Source organism: Sciurus carolinensis, chromosome 17 (assembly GCF_902686445.1).
Source record: "Sciurus carolinensis chromosome 17, mSciCar1.2, whole genome shotgun sequence".
NCBI lineage: Eukaryota > Metazoa > Chordata > Mammalia > Rodentia > Sciuridae > Sciurus > Sciurus carolinensis.
The window spans coordinates 54,089,304-54,104,976 of record NC_062229.1 but is presented as its reverse complement, the minus strand read 5'-3'; the positions used below and the strand labels follow the sequence as shown (position 1 = coordinate 54,104,976).

Genomic DNA, 15,673 nt, shown 5'->3' with positions numbered 1-15,673 from the left:
CAGGCTATGCAATTTTTTTTCCCTGAAGTTACCTTTCCTACTCTATATGCCCTTTAGGGTTCCTGTCACTTCTTTGCTTATTTCCAGAAATCTCCCACCCTCTCCTTGAAGTAGTTTCTCTTTTGCTTCCCTGATTCTCTTCTGTGGCCATCATACACAAGGCACCTCTATTCAACCATCTCAGGCCCTTTTCCTCCAAAAAGATTTTTTTTTTTTTTTAAAGAATAAGAAGCACAAGAAATCATAGAATATGCAGTTTTAGGTAGATAACTGGCTTCAAAACAAAACCCAGAAGTAAATAACTTCTCACCATTTGCTGCTAATAACAGATCAGTGATCCAGGAAAACTACCGTTTTAAACACAGGGAATCAAACTTCAGCCTTTGTACCAATGTACCTTTGGCCAGCTTCTAGAAAAACCTATAAATTTTTTCAACCTGACCACACACAAAATCTTCCCCAAGTTCCATTCCTTTCCAAAACCCTTTGACAATTTTCTTGCCACTTCAAACCCTTATTTGTGTTACACCCCTCTTTCCTATTTTGGAACCACAGTCATTTTTAGGACAAAAATTTACCTTTTCCTGTGAACACATTCTCAGATTCTTTATCTTTATAAAACATGCCTCATTTTTTAATTTCCCTTGTTTCATGTTGGTTATCGGTTCTTAGCGACTGTGTAGATAATTCTTAGAAATGTGTGCCTTCTTTTAATGGTGTTTAAGTGTGGAAATGGATCTAAATCTTTAGTCTTTCAAACAAAATGCTAAAGTATATAGACTTTTAGTGGTTTTACTTAGAAATAACCTAGATATCTAATGAAAATGACTTACTATAACATGACCTTAAGATGTTAGATGAAGAAATTTTTTGATGCTATGATGAATTTATAAATGTTTATCCTATTTGTATTACTGAATTCATCATTTGTAACAGTTTTCTAAATTGCTCATGGAAATGTTGAGACATTAAAACTCGCTAACCATCATGTAACCGTTTTGGGAACATGGAGGTATGTTAATCAGAGGACACAGCTGCCTTTTATTACACCAACAATATTAAGTCTTATCTGCTTAAGATTTTCTCAAGTCATGTAAACCTTAAAAAGTGTCTGGGTTATTTAATTTGTGTGTACTCATTTATTTCTAAGTCAGTTTGGTACCATGTAAACATAACACATGTAGACCAAACACATTAAAATATACTCAAAATATTTTTAGCTTTCCTTTTAGATTCCAATTTTTTTTAATTGATCTGATTATCTCATCCATTGCCCCAAGGAGGAAGAAGATAACCTAACCCACACTGCAGGGGCTGAGAACAGAAAGTGGTTCTGGCCAGCTATCTGTCTGTGCCTGCGTTGGTTCTCCATTACCAGACATCTTGATTTCTCCTGAGTCATTAGGAAGGACCTTCTTCCTGTGACTCCTGAGAGCATCCTGTGGGAGGTTTCAGGAGCTATGTTGGTGAGATTAAAAGTAGGCATGAAGAGGACTCAGAGCTTTCTGTTTAGGTCACTCACAATTGTCATGGTTCCCTCACTGGGAATTAAACCCGGCCTGTGGTGTCAGAAAAGTGCAAGAGAGATTTATTTTACCAAATTTAGAAGACAGAGCATTATCCTTATGATAAAATAGAGTAAGACATATGGGGAAAACCAAGAATTTTCATTTGTAAGTGTTGTGGTAGACTATGAAACAATTTTTTTTTTCCAGGCACAACAGGTTTCATACAAATTGTTTGGTTTAAAGCCTTTTAACCTAACTCAAATGAATCTGGGGGTGGTGTCTAACTTTGGATGTTTGCATTTTAGCTGGGCAGGTTGATATAACAAAATTTAAAAAGTTTTAAAAAACTGCTGACATAACTTTAGTTGTCAAGGGATATTTATTTATTTACATGCAGTGCTGAGAATCGAACCCAGCTTGCTAGGCAAGTGCTCTGCCACTGAGCCACAACCCCGGCCCCAGGATAATTCTTAAATGCCAATTATAAAAATATTCACAAAGAAGTCTTAAAACAGGCATGCCAGTGAAACAAAGTATTAAACTAGGCATACAGAACCACAAGTGGATTCACCAGAAGAGGACATAAGATGTTGTCATGAACTCAACTACATTAAAGAGTGCAGAGCAGCTGGGAGAACCCCACCTCTAGGAACTCCGGGGCTAGTGCACCTTGATGCTGTCTCTAGGACCCATTTTTAGGCCATTTTACTCTGATTCCAAAGAATGGTAATATTACCAGAGAAAATCATTTGTTTTCCTTTTCATGGATTTAGAATTAGCATTTCCCCTTATGTCAAAATGTAGACCTGGATGTTCACTTAATTGGCTGCAGCTACAGGACCTTTACCCTGAAAGCAAACCAGATAAGACCTTTGCTCTCTAGCATGCAAGAAAACAAATTTAAGACTAAAATATACCCCACTGAGTGAAATGTAAATACGACTCATCCCTATTTCTCCAACTACTTACAAGTTAAGATGTCATAATTATCAGACAGAAAATTACATGATGTACCAATCTCCAAGCACTACCACCTTCCTTCAGTTTGTTTCCCATTTTGCTAGGCTCTCCTCTTTTCCCCCAAATTGGAACCATTGATGCTGATTGATGGGGTTTGTGTTTGTGCTGCTTATGTAACTTCCTCAGTTTTTGCCACAAGCTCAATTCTTCCCACTCTGTCTTGGGTTTATCTTACATGACTTTGGGGCCTGAGGGAGTTCAAAACATGGGGTAACTGCCCCCAATATATGTCTTCCTGGATGAGCCAATAAAGATCCTTCTGACCCAAGCACAAAGTTTAGACTTCTCCATTGCACAATGACACCTCCCTGAGAGCCAATTTGTTTTCTAATTGTACCCTTGCAGGCTCGGGGGAATAAGTATCCCTCTTTGGCATCCTTAGGACTTGGTGCTCACAGAATTTCTATACTGAAAGAAAAGGGGCAAGGTTGCACATTTACATAACAGAGGAGTGCCTGCTAACAAAAATTCTAATGTTCTGCAACAATGAGTGGCTATTCAAATATAACAACTAACTCAAAGGACTGTTGAGCAAAAGAAGGTTCAAATTTCATCAAAAACTCACCAACATCCACCCAAGGAGGCATCATGGTCGGAGAGGGGAGCAGGGGGCAGTGCTACCTGGCACTTAGCTGGACAGCTCCTCATCTCCAGGGTCCCCTCATTAAGGTCAAAACTGTTGACATAAAACAATGACCATGCTTTAAAGGAAACTAGAAAATGGTTTATTCTGAGCCAGATATCAGTGACCATGGCCCAGGAACAAGGATTCAAGTTAACCTGAATGAGTTGTTCTAATCATGGAAGAATTTCCAAGAATTTTAATATAGTCATAGGCCAATTGGTTGGGCATTAGATAGGTGGGTTATAGCAAAGCAAGAACATTTTAGTAGACAGGTTTCAGATATTATTTTTTTCCATTTTTAACTTTAGGTTTGGTGGAGGCTAGAAAGTTTAGTCTAAACTTAGTGTTACACTGATAGTTTTACTAGTTGTAGGAACGTTAGATCAGATATAAAAGTTAAGGGGTCGATGATGGCCCACGATGATTTGAGTTCTTAACCTATGCATTCCACGTCTCCACAATCATGATGTGCTAGTCAGCTCAGATCAAGCGCCTGTAGGACCTTTAATATAGATATGACTTCTTCAGGAAGCTTCAGGTTATAAGATGGGGGCAGCATCAAGTTTGCTTTCATTGTTCTGGCTCCACTGGTAGAGGTCATACAGCAGCTCTGACCTTCTAGATCCATCAAGAACTTGGGATCTGAGGAGGATAGAACCTCCTTAATGACTACCATAAATTGTATTCAACACATGTTTTTCTTCTGGGCAGATATATTCGCCCAGTGGGACAGATCTTGGAAGTTCACTACATCTTTTGCCGTTGTATGATATAGTTATAATCTCTTTGAGGAAGGAGAAAACTCTACCTTGAGGGGACATCAAATGCAACTTGGGATAATTAGGAGGCTCTGGAAGTAGGAAATCAGGCTTGGGAAATCCTTGCCTTCTAAACCTTACAAACCAAGGTGATTTAACCAACTCTATTTTGAACATATAAAACTCCAGTCTCTCCAAAGTAAGTTGTGTTAGCTGCGTGTAGCTATTTTCTTAGAAAAGCTTGGCATTCATAAGTAAAAAGCCTCAGCAAGGGAGGCATCATTACTCATAAAGCAGTTTCTGAATCTTGTTTTATAGACTATTAGTCGTCACCACTGGAGGAAAAGCTTTTCTTTTAGATCCTCAACTGAGGGATGGCAAATTACCTTTCAGTGTCTCGTTGCCTCTTGTTCAACAGATCCTTTGTCATCCAGCAAATCCCAAGCAGCAATCTGTTCATGGTGGTGGTAGACAGCAGCTGCCTGTGTGAGTCTGTGGCCCCCATCACCATGGCACCCATTGAAATCAGGTATATCCTTTTATGAAACTGGTAAGAGGAATCAACAGTAGTTTAGTCAGGTTTTTCATTGCTGTGACCAAAAGATCTGGCAAGAACAATGTAGAGGAAGAAAAGTTATGTTGGCTCCTGATTTCAGAGGGTCATGTTGCCTCCATAGCTCTGGGTCCAAGGTGAGGCAAAACATCATGGCAGAAGGGAATGGCAGAGGAAGGAAGCTCAGGAAATGACAACCAGGAAGCAGAAAGAGCTCTCCTCACCAGGGATAAACTATAAACTCCAAAGGCCAGAGATTCTAGTGACCTACTGCCTTCAGCCACCCACCCAGTTAGAGTAATGCACTGATTGGGTTACAACTCTCATAATCTAATTGTCTCATCTCTGAACATTCTTGCATTATCTCACATATGAGTTTTGGGGGAATATAGTAAAGAAACCTGGGGGAGAAGTATTAGAAAGGTTACTTCCTTCCAACTGTTAAGAGAAGTTGTTAAGGGAGTCTAGTGCCAAGTTTGGACCTCTGAAATTCAATAGAAAAAGTCATCCTTGGAAACATGCCTTAACTACAGTCAACATAATGAATCCCTGAAGTGTGAACGTTTAAAGGCTCAGAAGATCAGAAGACGTCCGGAATCTTGCCATGGCTTCCATCCTGAGGTAAGTCTGAAAGTTGATCTTATTGTGATTCTGAGGGGAAAAGAAAATAAGAATCTCACAGTAGTCAAAGAACTAACTATAGCTGAAAATTTGACTTGTGAGAAAATGAACCCTTTCAGGAAACTGAAGAGAGAGGCTAATGGCCCTGAATATTTAGCCTCTTGATGCCTTCTTAATTACTCTTTTCCTATTGCATCCATGTATATTTTTTTTAAAAATTTTATTATATAGTCTATTATACATGTACTATAATTTTATCACTATCTTGGTGTACTTATTAAATTGAAGCTAAAATTAATTTTCCTGTATACTTTTAGATAACTTTTTGTTAATAAGAAATTTACTTAGAACATTTAAAGGCTTATTCCACCTTCATCAATGATGACTAACTACATGTATGAAGACATTCCACTTATACCCAGGGGACTGACCAGAAGACAGACAACCTTAATCCTGAAAAGATGAATTTATCACATATAGAAGAGAGTATCTTCTGCAATGCTGTAGGCAAAAAAATTTGAATCTAGAAGATTATTAACTCCTACCCAACCCCACCCCAAGGAAAATTACTATATAGGAAGAATGGGAAGATATCTACTCTTGAAAATGCCTCTATAGTCAATTGAACATTAGTTTCACCTTTAAATAATACGGATAATTTTGTTAAATTTAGCATAAAACTAATAAGAACTTGGAATTAAGAATGTTTGCTTCTATATTCAAAAGGTAATTTAATAGCACTGTACAAGTATATATGCTAAAAAGGCCTTTGAAAAGGTACACTCTCAAAATCTGTATATAAAAATGCAAATACAGACAATAGTCCAAAAGCCATAAAATCAGTTCAATTAAAACCAGGAATTGCATACTTAGACAATCAAGTCATTAGAGTAAAAACTACTGGAGTTAATAAGATGATTTGCTTAGGTAACTGGATACAAGATAAACATACAAAAATCAGTAGTTTTAAGTTTCTAGAATAGTGAAATGAGGTCAATGGAACAGAATAAAAAATTTATTACAAAGGTTCAATTCAAAGAGAATGTAGATTAGTCTTACATGGTAAAATAATAGTCCCTCTAGGGATTAGAGAGGGCTCCAAGACCAGAAAGCTATGGAAGAAAACAGAACCACTTAACTACACAAAAATTATAACTCATCTATGAGAAAACTTAGTCAATAGCAATTTATAGAACTTGAAAAAACATTTTAAAGTCAAGTAATAAAGAGCTCTTTTAAATTGATAACTTAAGCAAACCTGAATTAAAATAAACCAAGGACATATAGGAAATGACAAAATATCAGGCCATCAAAGGCAAAGACACTTTTGAGCTGTGCACTCCAGCATGCAGGGGCAAAGACCACTGGCTGATAAGGACCTCCATTCAGCACTCTGTAGCAGTAAAGAACAGAAGGGGAAAAGAATGTCCATCAATAAGAACAGAAATAGAATAATGGAGTTAGTACAATTTCTGTTGGGTAGTAGATTCAGCTTGTAGTTTTCCAGAAAAAGTAAATAGAAATCACTTCACTTTTGTAAAACAGGCTCACCTTGTCCCACCTAGGAAGAAAAGATGCCTACAGATCCTTCTTTGACTGAGTGTCTGAAATGATCAGGTCTCTTAGAAATTGATCATTTATTTGCATTATGCCAGGGAACTAGTAGGCCAATAATTTGCTTATACATTATGAGCACAGTAAATTACTCCTTGCATACTCTTCAAGAATGTTCAGGAGGAATCAACATCTTATGCCTTACCCAACTATCAGATTCTTCTGACTTGATGAAATTTAGACCTTATATCATCTACTTCTCAGACAATTTGGTTCTTGGATGGGAGAACATGGTGTGGAATTTTAAGATGTCCTGGAGTGCGTTTCTTGGTCTAACCAACCCCTGCTTTACCCCTAGGAGAATGCGAGGGAGTGTGGGGGTGCACCAAGTCTCCAGGCCCAGACAACCCTTCTGCTCCCTCTGCTTTCAATACTCTTCTTGAGGTGACATTGACTGAGATGTTCTCTTGGCATGCTAAATCATGGATAAACTGTGAACCCAAATATGGTGCGACATAGACATAAAATATAGTCCAACCATCAGCATCTCATGATTTTAAACTGTGCGTGATATAAACTCTTAAAGATATGTTGACGAAAAAAAATTATCTTTTTACTTTTGCCAGTCATGCCAATGTGAGTTTGCTCCACGATACTCATCCCTCATCAGAAACGGGACTGCAAAGTGTATGCAGTGTCCCTTCTGCTTGAAACCCATTGAAACCAATTTAAAACTGTGTACTTTTTAAATAAAGTATATTAAAATCATAATCTCCTTGTGTGGATTTTATCATCGCTTGATGGCTGAGAATACAAACTTTTTTTTTTTTTTTTAAAGTATGGGAGAAAAAGTCACCCATTCCAGAAACTAGTTAAAAAAAAGATTGTTGGCAGAGAATGTGTTCTAAAGCAGATTCTAGACAAATATTTAATAATTGTTTAGATAGTCCACTCAGTTGTAAAAATATTTACACAAGTAAATCAAAGTATCATCTGCCTGGGGAGAGTTTATTACATGGAATCCTGGAACTTCAATAGAAATTATAATTTGGATGAGAACACAAGCTTGCATAAGATTCAAGTGCTGAACTATTTAAGAATAGAAATACAGCAGTCATAAATCCTAGGAATTTATTCTGAAAGACTTGAAGGAGGACAAGAAGAATGACCATGAAAGACCTTCAGGCTTATTGCTGGAGCATTTGGCTTCTAGCTTTCCCCATAAATAAGAGATGAAATTAGATCTCAAATATTACAAAATGTGAAACTCCCCAGACCCGTAAACATTCCTAAAATGCTGGATCCTGAACCAAACACAGATTCCATTGGCTCATGGTTACCACATAAAATGGAATAATTTCCATGCTTAAGTAGAGAAGGCCTCACTTTACGGGATGAATATCTAAAAGTCGCCTAGAGAATGCCACTTAAGCTCTAAAAAGGGACACATTATCCTGTTAATATTTCAGAAAAATTGATGTTGTCCTATTACCCTATTACTAAAACAATTTCAGTTTTTATAGGATCACAATACTATGTTGTTAAACTTCAAGTTTAACCTCCAGTGCTCTTTTCCATATAACAATTTTTTACATGCTAAATGGTCAAAATTTTAACAGCCATGATTGCTATTGTTCACCTCTGAACACTTGGTAAATTAATAAATGGGCTCATTACATGCAAAAAAAATGCATCATATTACACTGAGCAATGTGGAAACAATACGTATATTAAAGTGCCCATAATTGAATACTAACAATATAAAATGTAATACATAATGTCCTTTCCTGTTCCATTCTGGACAGTGGAGTGGTATCCTTTTTATCGCATTTTTTGTGGCAAAGAGATCACAGTTGAGAGTCACACAATACTTCATGGCATTCTTCTGAATGACACACTGGGGCCTCATATGCTCAGTTCCAAAATGGCGCCAAGCAACTGGACACCCCACTTAGCTCCAGGATAGTGAACCATTTTCTCCAACTTAATGTGTCTTCAGTACAACTGTCTATGAGCCCCTTCAATCCCCTCTTTGCTTTCCACACGCCCTTCTCAGTGCTTTCCAACCCCAGCCCGCTGGTCTCACCAGCTCTGTCTTCCGCACACCAGGTCTGACCATCACTTCTCACCATTGCCTCACTGCGGCTGTCTGCTTTCAAACTGCTCTGAATCCAGCCCAGACCGCGTCCTCAGTGGTCTCTTCCTTAAGTGATACCTCCCCAACTCCACGGACCGTTCTCCATGCATGGGCTATGGCCATTTTTCTGAAACAGGCAATCAGACCCTAGCACAGTACTATTGGAACATACAGATCCCTTACCAGAGTCCACAGTGGTGGTTCTCGAAGTCTGTGTTAGAGTCACCTTGGGAGATTTTGATCATCTTAACTCTCTAGGGTCAGGACCCAGACATGTGTCTATTTTGAAAACTCCTTGGGTGATGCTAATGGGAAGCCAAGTTTGAGACCCAATGACCTATGAGCCCCACTGGGTTGCAGCTGTGGGCTTTTTCTCCCTTCCTAGCCCTGCAGTGTGTTGCTCTGATCCAGGCTCCTTGAACTCCACTGGTCTGCTCTTCTGTCCCTTGAAAATGCCAGGTGTGCCCCCTTCTCCCGGCCTTTTATCTTCCTATGTCCTCGGACCGGAAGTCCCCAGACCTGAACTTCACATGGCTCCTCCTCCTAGCCACACTTCAAATACCCTTCCTCAGGAACACCCTGGGAAAACAGTTCTTCACCACAGCTTCGCTACTTTGGTTTTATTTTTCCCTTTATCCCAGTATCTGGAATAACTTCATTTTCAGGTGAGGCCACTGTCCTGCAGCTCCTTGACAGCAAGGACTTCTCTAACACCTTTTGTGCCTTTATCTCCAGCTCCTAGAGCAAGGCATGTGATACAAATAAAACCACCACCAATGACAAACGTCGCCGCTCATCTTGACCGAGATTGACCGCCTGGCGCTCCTTAAACACCTTCCTTATTCAACCCCTGTGATCCTCACCGAAGACCCAGAGACACGATGGGAGAAGTATCTCCATTTTACAGATGCAGAAATGCAGGCTCAGAGGGAAAGGAATATTCCCAAAGTCGTATGGCTGCAAAGTGTCAGAGTTGGAATTTGAAGCCAGGCCATTTGCCACTATTGTAAATTGCATATGGCAGAGCGCTAGAAAAGCAGGGCTTGAATAAAGTGTGAGGCCGCAGAGCAAAAACTTTTATAATGTGTTGATTTTCTAAATGCTTTTGGGAAAATACAGTCTCATAATGAATGAATTGACTTGACCATGACCTACAAGGCTCTATACAAGCTGCCCTCTCCTCATCCCTTCTCTGACAGCATCACATGCTCCTCCTCTCTGCACTCAAGCCACGTGAGCTTCCCACTCCTCAAATATTTTAGGTGGGTACCCAGTGCAGGGCCTTTGCACCTGCCGTTCTCTGCCTGGGGCAGTCTTTCTCCATATGTCCATATGCCTCACTCCCTCACCTGCTTCCAATCTTTCCTTCCTTCCATCCTAAGCAGCTTCCCTACCTTCCCGGTTCACAAATGCAATTTCCACACACCTCCCCCGCCTGCCCTGCTGGGTCTCACTACATAGCAGTTCTTTTGGAATTGTTTGTTGTTTCTCTCTCCTCAGGCAAATATAAGCACAGAGAATTTTTTTTTTCTTTTTTTTCCCTCCACTGCTGTATTCCCAGCTCTGAGAAGAGTCTTGGAATCAGAGCAGACCCTCAATAAACATTTAAGCAATTAGTAGTAAGGGCTGCACTGTCAGCCTCCATGGAGCAAGTGTGTGTAGCCCTGTGGTATGCCTCAGGAGTTGTCACTGCAGGGCAAAGGGACGTTCCCTATTATGCTGTCATTGCTAGAATTTGAAGTAGTTGATTTCTGTTGCAATGTTAACATGATTGATACAACCATACCTAAAGGGATCCCGTCTGAGAGCTCTTTAATAAGTGTAGCTTATTGCTAATTAACAGACTAGAGCTATGATGTCATTTAGTATATCATAGAGCACAATAAGTTATTAAAATAACATGCTGTGACATACAATATGATCATGAACAGCTTCAGAAGGCATCTGTAGTCCATCATAGTACATAGCAATATTCTTCTGAAAATGTAAATACTTAATGTTAGTATTATATACACACATATTAACATGCTATATATGCTACTATATACACATGTTATATGCATGTATATAATACTATTATAACAGTATTTGTATCTATATACACATATTCATATAAAATTCATTTTATCTATAGATCCTAATCAAAGTTCATAAAAAATATAAAATTGCATTATTTATTGAGGTTAGAATAGCAAGCGCAACAAACAAGATGATGTGATACCTTTATTTGTCCTATTAAATTTAAAGACTGGAAATCTCCATGTGCTGTATTTTCTTATCAGTAGTGAATGGAACACAGTGTTAGAACAACATAACATGCTAAAACATAATAGTGATGGTGTTGGGAAAAACTTTTTACTGTGTCAAGTAGTGTAGAGTGAGGAAATACAGCATTATTATTTAAATTATGAGTACAGCCCTGCAGAGGATAATATTGCTCTTGTTATAGGAAATTAGAGGCAGAAGAACACAGTTTTATTAGCCTCACTACTGGAGGGCATGATAATTGAACAGCCCCCTGAGAGCCATCAGCAGTGCCTGCAATTTGGCCTTGTGAAGATGTCTCTAATTGGCACATATATGCTGAGGAGTCCACTGGTGGCATTTCCGCTAGCATGACTTCGTCATATACATCCAGCATGTAGCAAATCAAACACCTGCAGGTGGCTTTGCAGGCACCATTTCCTCAAACCCAGTGGTTACAAACCCTGGACAACTTTTCCCCACAGGGAACAACTGGCAGTGGCTGGAGACATTTTTGGTTGTCATTTGTGGGGAAAGAGTGCGACTGGCATGGAATGGGCAGAGGCCAGGTATGCTACCAACATCTTACAAAGTCTAGGACAGCTTACCCTGCTGTCCTACAAGAATTGTTGAACCAAATATTTCCATAATGACAAAATTGAGACAGTCTGCTCTAATCTTTCAGCAATCATTACAGATTTTGTCTTCTGAATTAACAGTGATGCCATAGCCTTCTCCCCACAGGGATCCCTGACATAGTGTAAGTTTCTGAACTACAATGGGCACTGTGGCACATGCCTATAATCCTAGTGGCTCAGGAGGCTGAGGCAGGAGGATCCCAAGTTCAAGATCAGCCTCAGCAACTTAGTGACGTCGTAAGCAACTTAGAGAGGCCCTCCCTCAAAATAAAAATAAAATGGGCTGGGGATATGGCTCAGTGGTGAAGCACCCCTGGGTTTGATCCCTGGTACCAAAAAAAAAAAAAGATATCGAACTACGTTTCACTAAAACAGCAGCCAGCACATTACATCCTAAAATACTCAGACGGGGGCCTCAATCATCTCATCAGGCCTCCGTCTTCCACTCACACCCAGGATCACCCTCTCACTGCCTGCGGTTTCATTCAGATCATGGCATTGATGAGAATCTGACATTTTCTTGTTGACTGTCAGAGTCCCCTCCTCACACCCTTAGTGGCAGGGCCTCGTCTGTGTTCACTGCCATACCCCTAATGCCCCAATGTCAATGACACCCAGGAAGTGTTTACTGAATGAATGAATAAATAAGACACCACACAATGCCATGTACCAAAGACTCCTACTTGCAAGGTATCATTGGGGCACTTTATATCATCATTTCACATACATCTTGAGACCACCCTGTGATACCCCTCCTATCCATCATTCCCATTTAACAGATGAGGAACCTGAGGCTCACAGACTGGGTTAACCAAAGGTGCTACACTGAGTACAAACAGGCCCTAACGCCACACCTTTTCCCTTTATGGCTACAGTCCATAATTCCACAACACAGCAGACCCCAGTCCCCTCTGCTAGGCAGTAAGTCAAGATGACAATATGCGCTAGTTCAGGATGCTGTAATTCAGCAGCATTTGGACACTCCAAAGGCTACATGCAACTGCAGATTACAGACACCGTATTGTTAGCTCTGATTAGACACAGCATGTTGGAATAGGGCCCAGTGCCTACATTCTTCCTAACATTCAAAAGATAGTTCTTGGCTCTCTCTGCCTTCTAGAGGTGGCCCACACTGCCTTGAACGCGCCTCTGCTTTCCTAATAAATCTTTGTGTCTCTGAAAGAAACAAACAGCCCTCCTTTCTTCTCAGGCGCACAGGATAGGCAATGCGGGCTGGTTTAAACTAGAGTCAGCAAACTCCCTACAAAGGCCCAGAGTACTGGGCTCAGACTGCACAGGCCTTCGAGTCTCTGCTAAAGCTGATTCTGCCATTGTGTCCCACGGGTAGTTCTGTTCCAATCACTCTTAAAGGACAATGAAACCTGAACTTGTTTTCACATGTCACTGGATAATCAGAAAAATGAGAGATTACACTCCATTTATGTAGGATCTCTCAAAATGTATAAATGCATTCTACTGCCATGTACAACTAATTAGAACAAATAAAATTTAAAAATTCAAAAAATATTCTTTTCTCCCCCACCCAAACTTTTAAAATTATCGACACTGCTTTTTGCCTACCAACTGCACAGGGCAGGCAACTGGCCAGATTTGTCATGTGAGCCCTAATCTGTCAACTCCCTCATTTAGAATGTTGTTACTGCCAATCTTCTATGATGATAAATTAGGAATACCCCACAGACATCAGACACACCCAAATAGCGTCGACGTGTGGGTACCACAGCTACCACAATACTAATGTGGTTTGCCCAATTTTTCCTTGAACATCCTACCAACTAGTATCATTTCAGACACTGTTAAGTACCTTAGTGTAATCTAATGTCCTTATATCCACATAAGAAGTATTTGAGGGGCATCTTCATAATGAGACTGTCACCATGGCATGATGTGACGTTCCTAACGGTAGTATCAGTGTTCTCAATGATAGTTACACTGCTGTAGTTTTCTATGTCTTGAGATCATCAAGTGAACTGTTCTGTGAGGCCACCACGAATCTTCAGGCTGGAGCCAGCATCATGGCAGGAGAACAATTTAGGGGAGGAAAGGTTTATTTGGGGGCTCATGGTTTCAGAGGTCTTAGTCCATGAATAGCCAGCCCCATTCCTTGGGGTTTGAGGTGAGGCAGAACATCATGGTGGAAGAGTGTGGTGGAGGGAAGCAGCTCATGTGGTGATCAGGAAGCAGAGAGAGACTCCACTCTCCAGATATAAATATGTACCCCAAAGGCATCACCCCAAGAACCCACCTCCTCCAGTCACACCCTACCCACCTTCGGTTACCACTCAGTTAATCCCATCAGGGATCAATTCACTGATTGGGTTAAGACCCTTCACAACCTAATCCTTTCTCCTCTGAACCTTCTTGCATGGTCTCACAATGAGCTCTTGGGGGACACCTCACACCCCAACCACAACATTGGCTATGGAAAGCTCTTCACAGTCATATCTTCACTTATTCCTCACAATAAGAGCAGGCACTAGCTGCAAGCAGGCACATGTTGATGACTGGCCTCAGATTTGGAGAGACTGCAGGACCTGGCCAAGTCTCACAGACAGTGATGGACACAGCCAGAATGTGAAGCCAGCTGAATAGACCCCTGTTCAATTTGCCATTGTGTCAGATTTTGCCATGTCACTTTCTTTTCATACGTGCTGTTATTAAGACTGGGAAGAGCAATTCCACTCAGACACACTGCATGCTACTGTACAGTCTACCTGCTGCCACCAGCCCTCCAACTCCGGTGTTCCACAGCCTGGTCTCAGAGCGACTGGTGGCAATGCTGACACCAGCCTGGTGCACCAATGCCACTGTCTCATCGAGTTGGGCAGTGACGCTATCATCACGCTTCATATGCTTTTCCTAACTCTCACACCACCCTCCCCACACATATCCCTTCTTTACTTCTTAATAACACAGCCATTCTGCTACCCATCGTTCCCAAAGCGACAGCAGGAGTGCCGATATGGAGCCCGCCAGTCTGTGTCATAGTTCATCTTGTGCTTCAGAAACCACTTTTGGGACTGCAGCTTTAGAGTGAAATAAGGAATCATTGCTCTTCAAGAGCAGAACTGTGGACTAGGACTTCTTTGTTGTCATATCACTAAACCTCACAAACTGCCACACACGGGAACCCCTTAGGTCTTCTGCCATTGAACCCAGGGATGCTTAACCACTGAGCCACATCCCTAGCTCTTTTTTATATTTTACTTAGAGACAGGGTTTCACTGAGTTGCTTAGAGCCTTGCTAAGTTGCTGAGGCTGGCTTTGAACTTGTGATCCTCCTGTCTCAGCCTCCCCAGTTCCTGGGATTATAGGTGTGTGCCATCAGCCTGGCTCATACTATATATTACTGAGCAAGTATTCACCATTCAAATATGATATTGATATGTCATAATGTGCTTTAGTTTAGTGTACCATTTTTCTGATGGACTACACATATTACAAAAGTCCCAATATTTGGAATTTATAAATATACCTGTACTATAAACTATTTACCATCAATCATATATTTTTACTATATATGATATATATACATATATATCATGCAAAAGATTACATAGTTCATAATAACTGCAATAATACAAGAATAGCACATTGGGCTGAAACCTCAACACCATTTACATTATTAGCGGGAACATTATAATGCTCCACTAGAATATATTTCCTCCAGTACCAAGGCAAACGGTAATATGTACTATGCTTTCTTTGATTGTTGTAATTTTAGAAACAATGACACCATAATAAATTGGTGTCTCCAAAATGAATGGCAACAATTTATATTCAGTGAAGCTATGTAATTATTTAACATCATTTGATTCCCAAACAATATACACTAAAATATAACATGTCACTTTCCTTAACTTGTAGCAATCACAAACCACCTGCCCATAATTTCAGAATTAGTTTAGTTCTCATTAGTATCATTGCTATGCTACAGCATGTTACAGTTAACATATTACCCTGACGCTAACAAAAGGAACATAACACATATTAT

The 15,673-nt window shown here is 40.2% G+C and overlaps 1 protein-coding gene across 2 annotated transcripts in view; it reads left to right on the top strand.

The window, feature by feature from the left end:
- Positions 1-7,381, top strand: part of Cacna2d3 (calcium voltage-gated channel auxiliary subunit alpha2delta 3) — an 885,854-nt gene extending 878,473 nt beyond the window's left edge. For both annotated transcript variants that reach the window (XM_047531971.1, XM_047531972.1), the window contains 3 exons: positions 4,330-4,442; positions 5,003-5,085; positions 6,998-7,381. In XM_047531971.1, the coding sequence (XP_047387927.1) occupies positions 4,330-4,442; positions 5,003-5,085; positions 6,998-7,087 (286 nt within the window). In that variant the 3' untranslated portion in view covers positions 7,088-7,381. The remainder of the gene's footprint in view (positions 1-4,329; positions 4,443-5,002; positions 5,086-6,997) is intronic.
- The last annotated feature ends 8,292 nt before the right edge of the window (positions 7,382-15,673 follow it).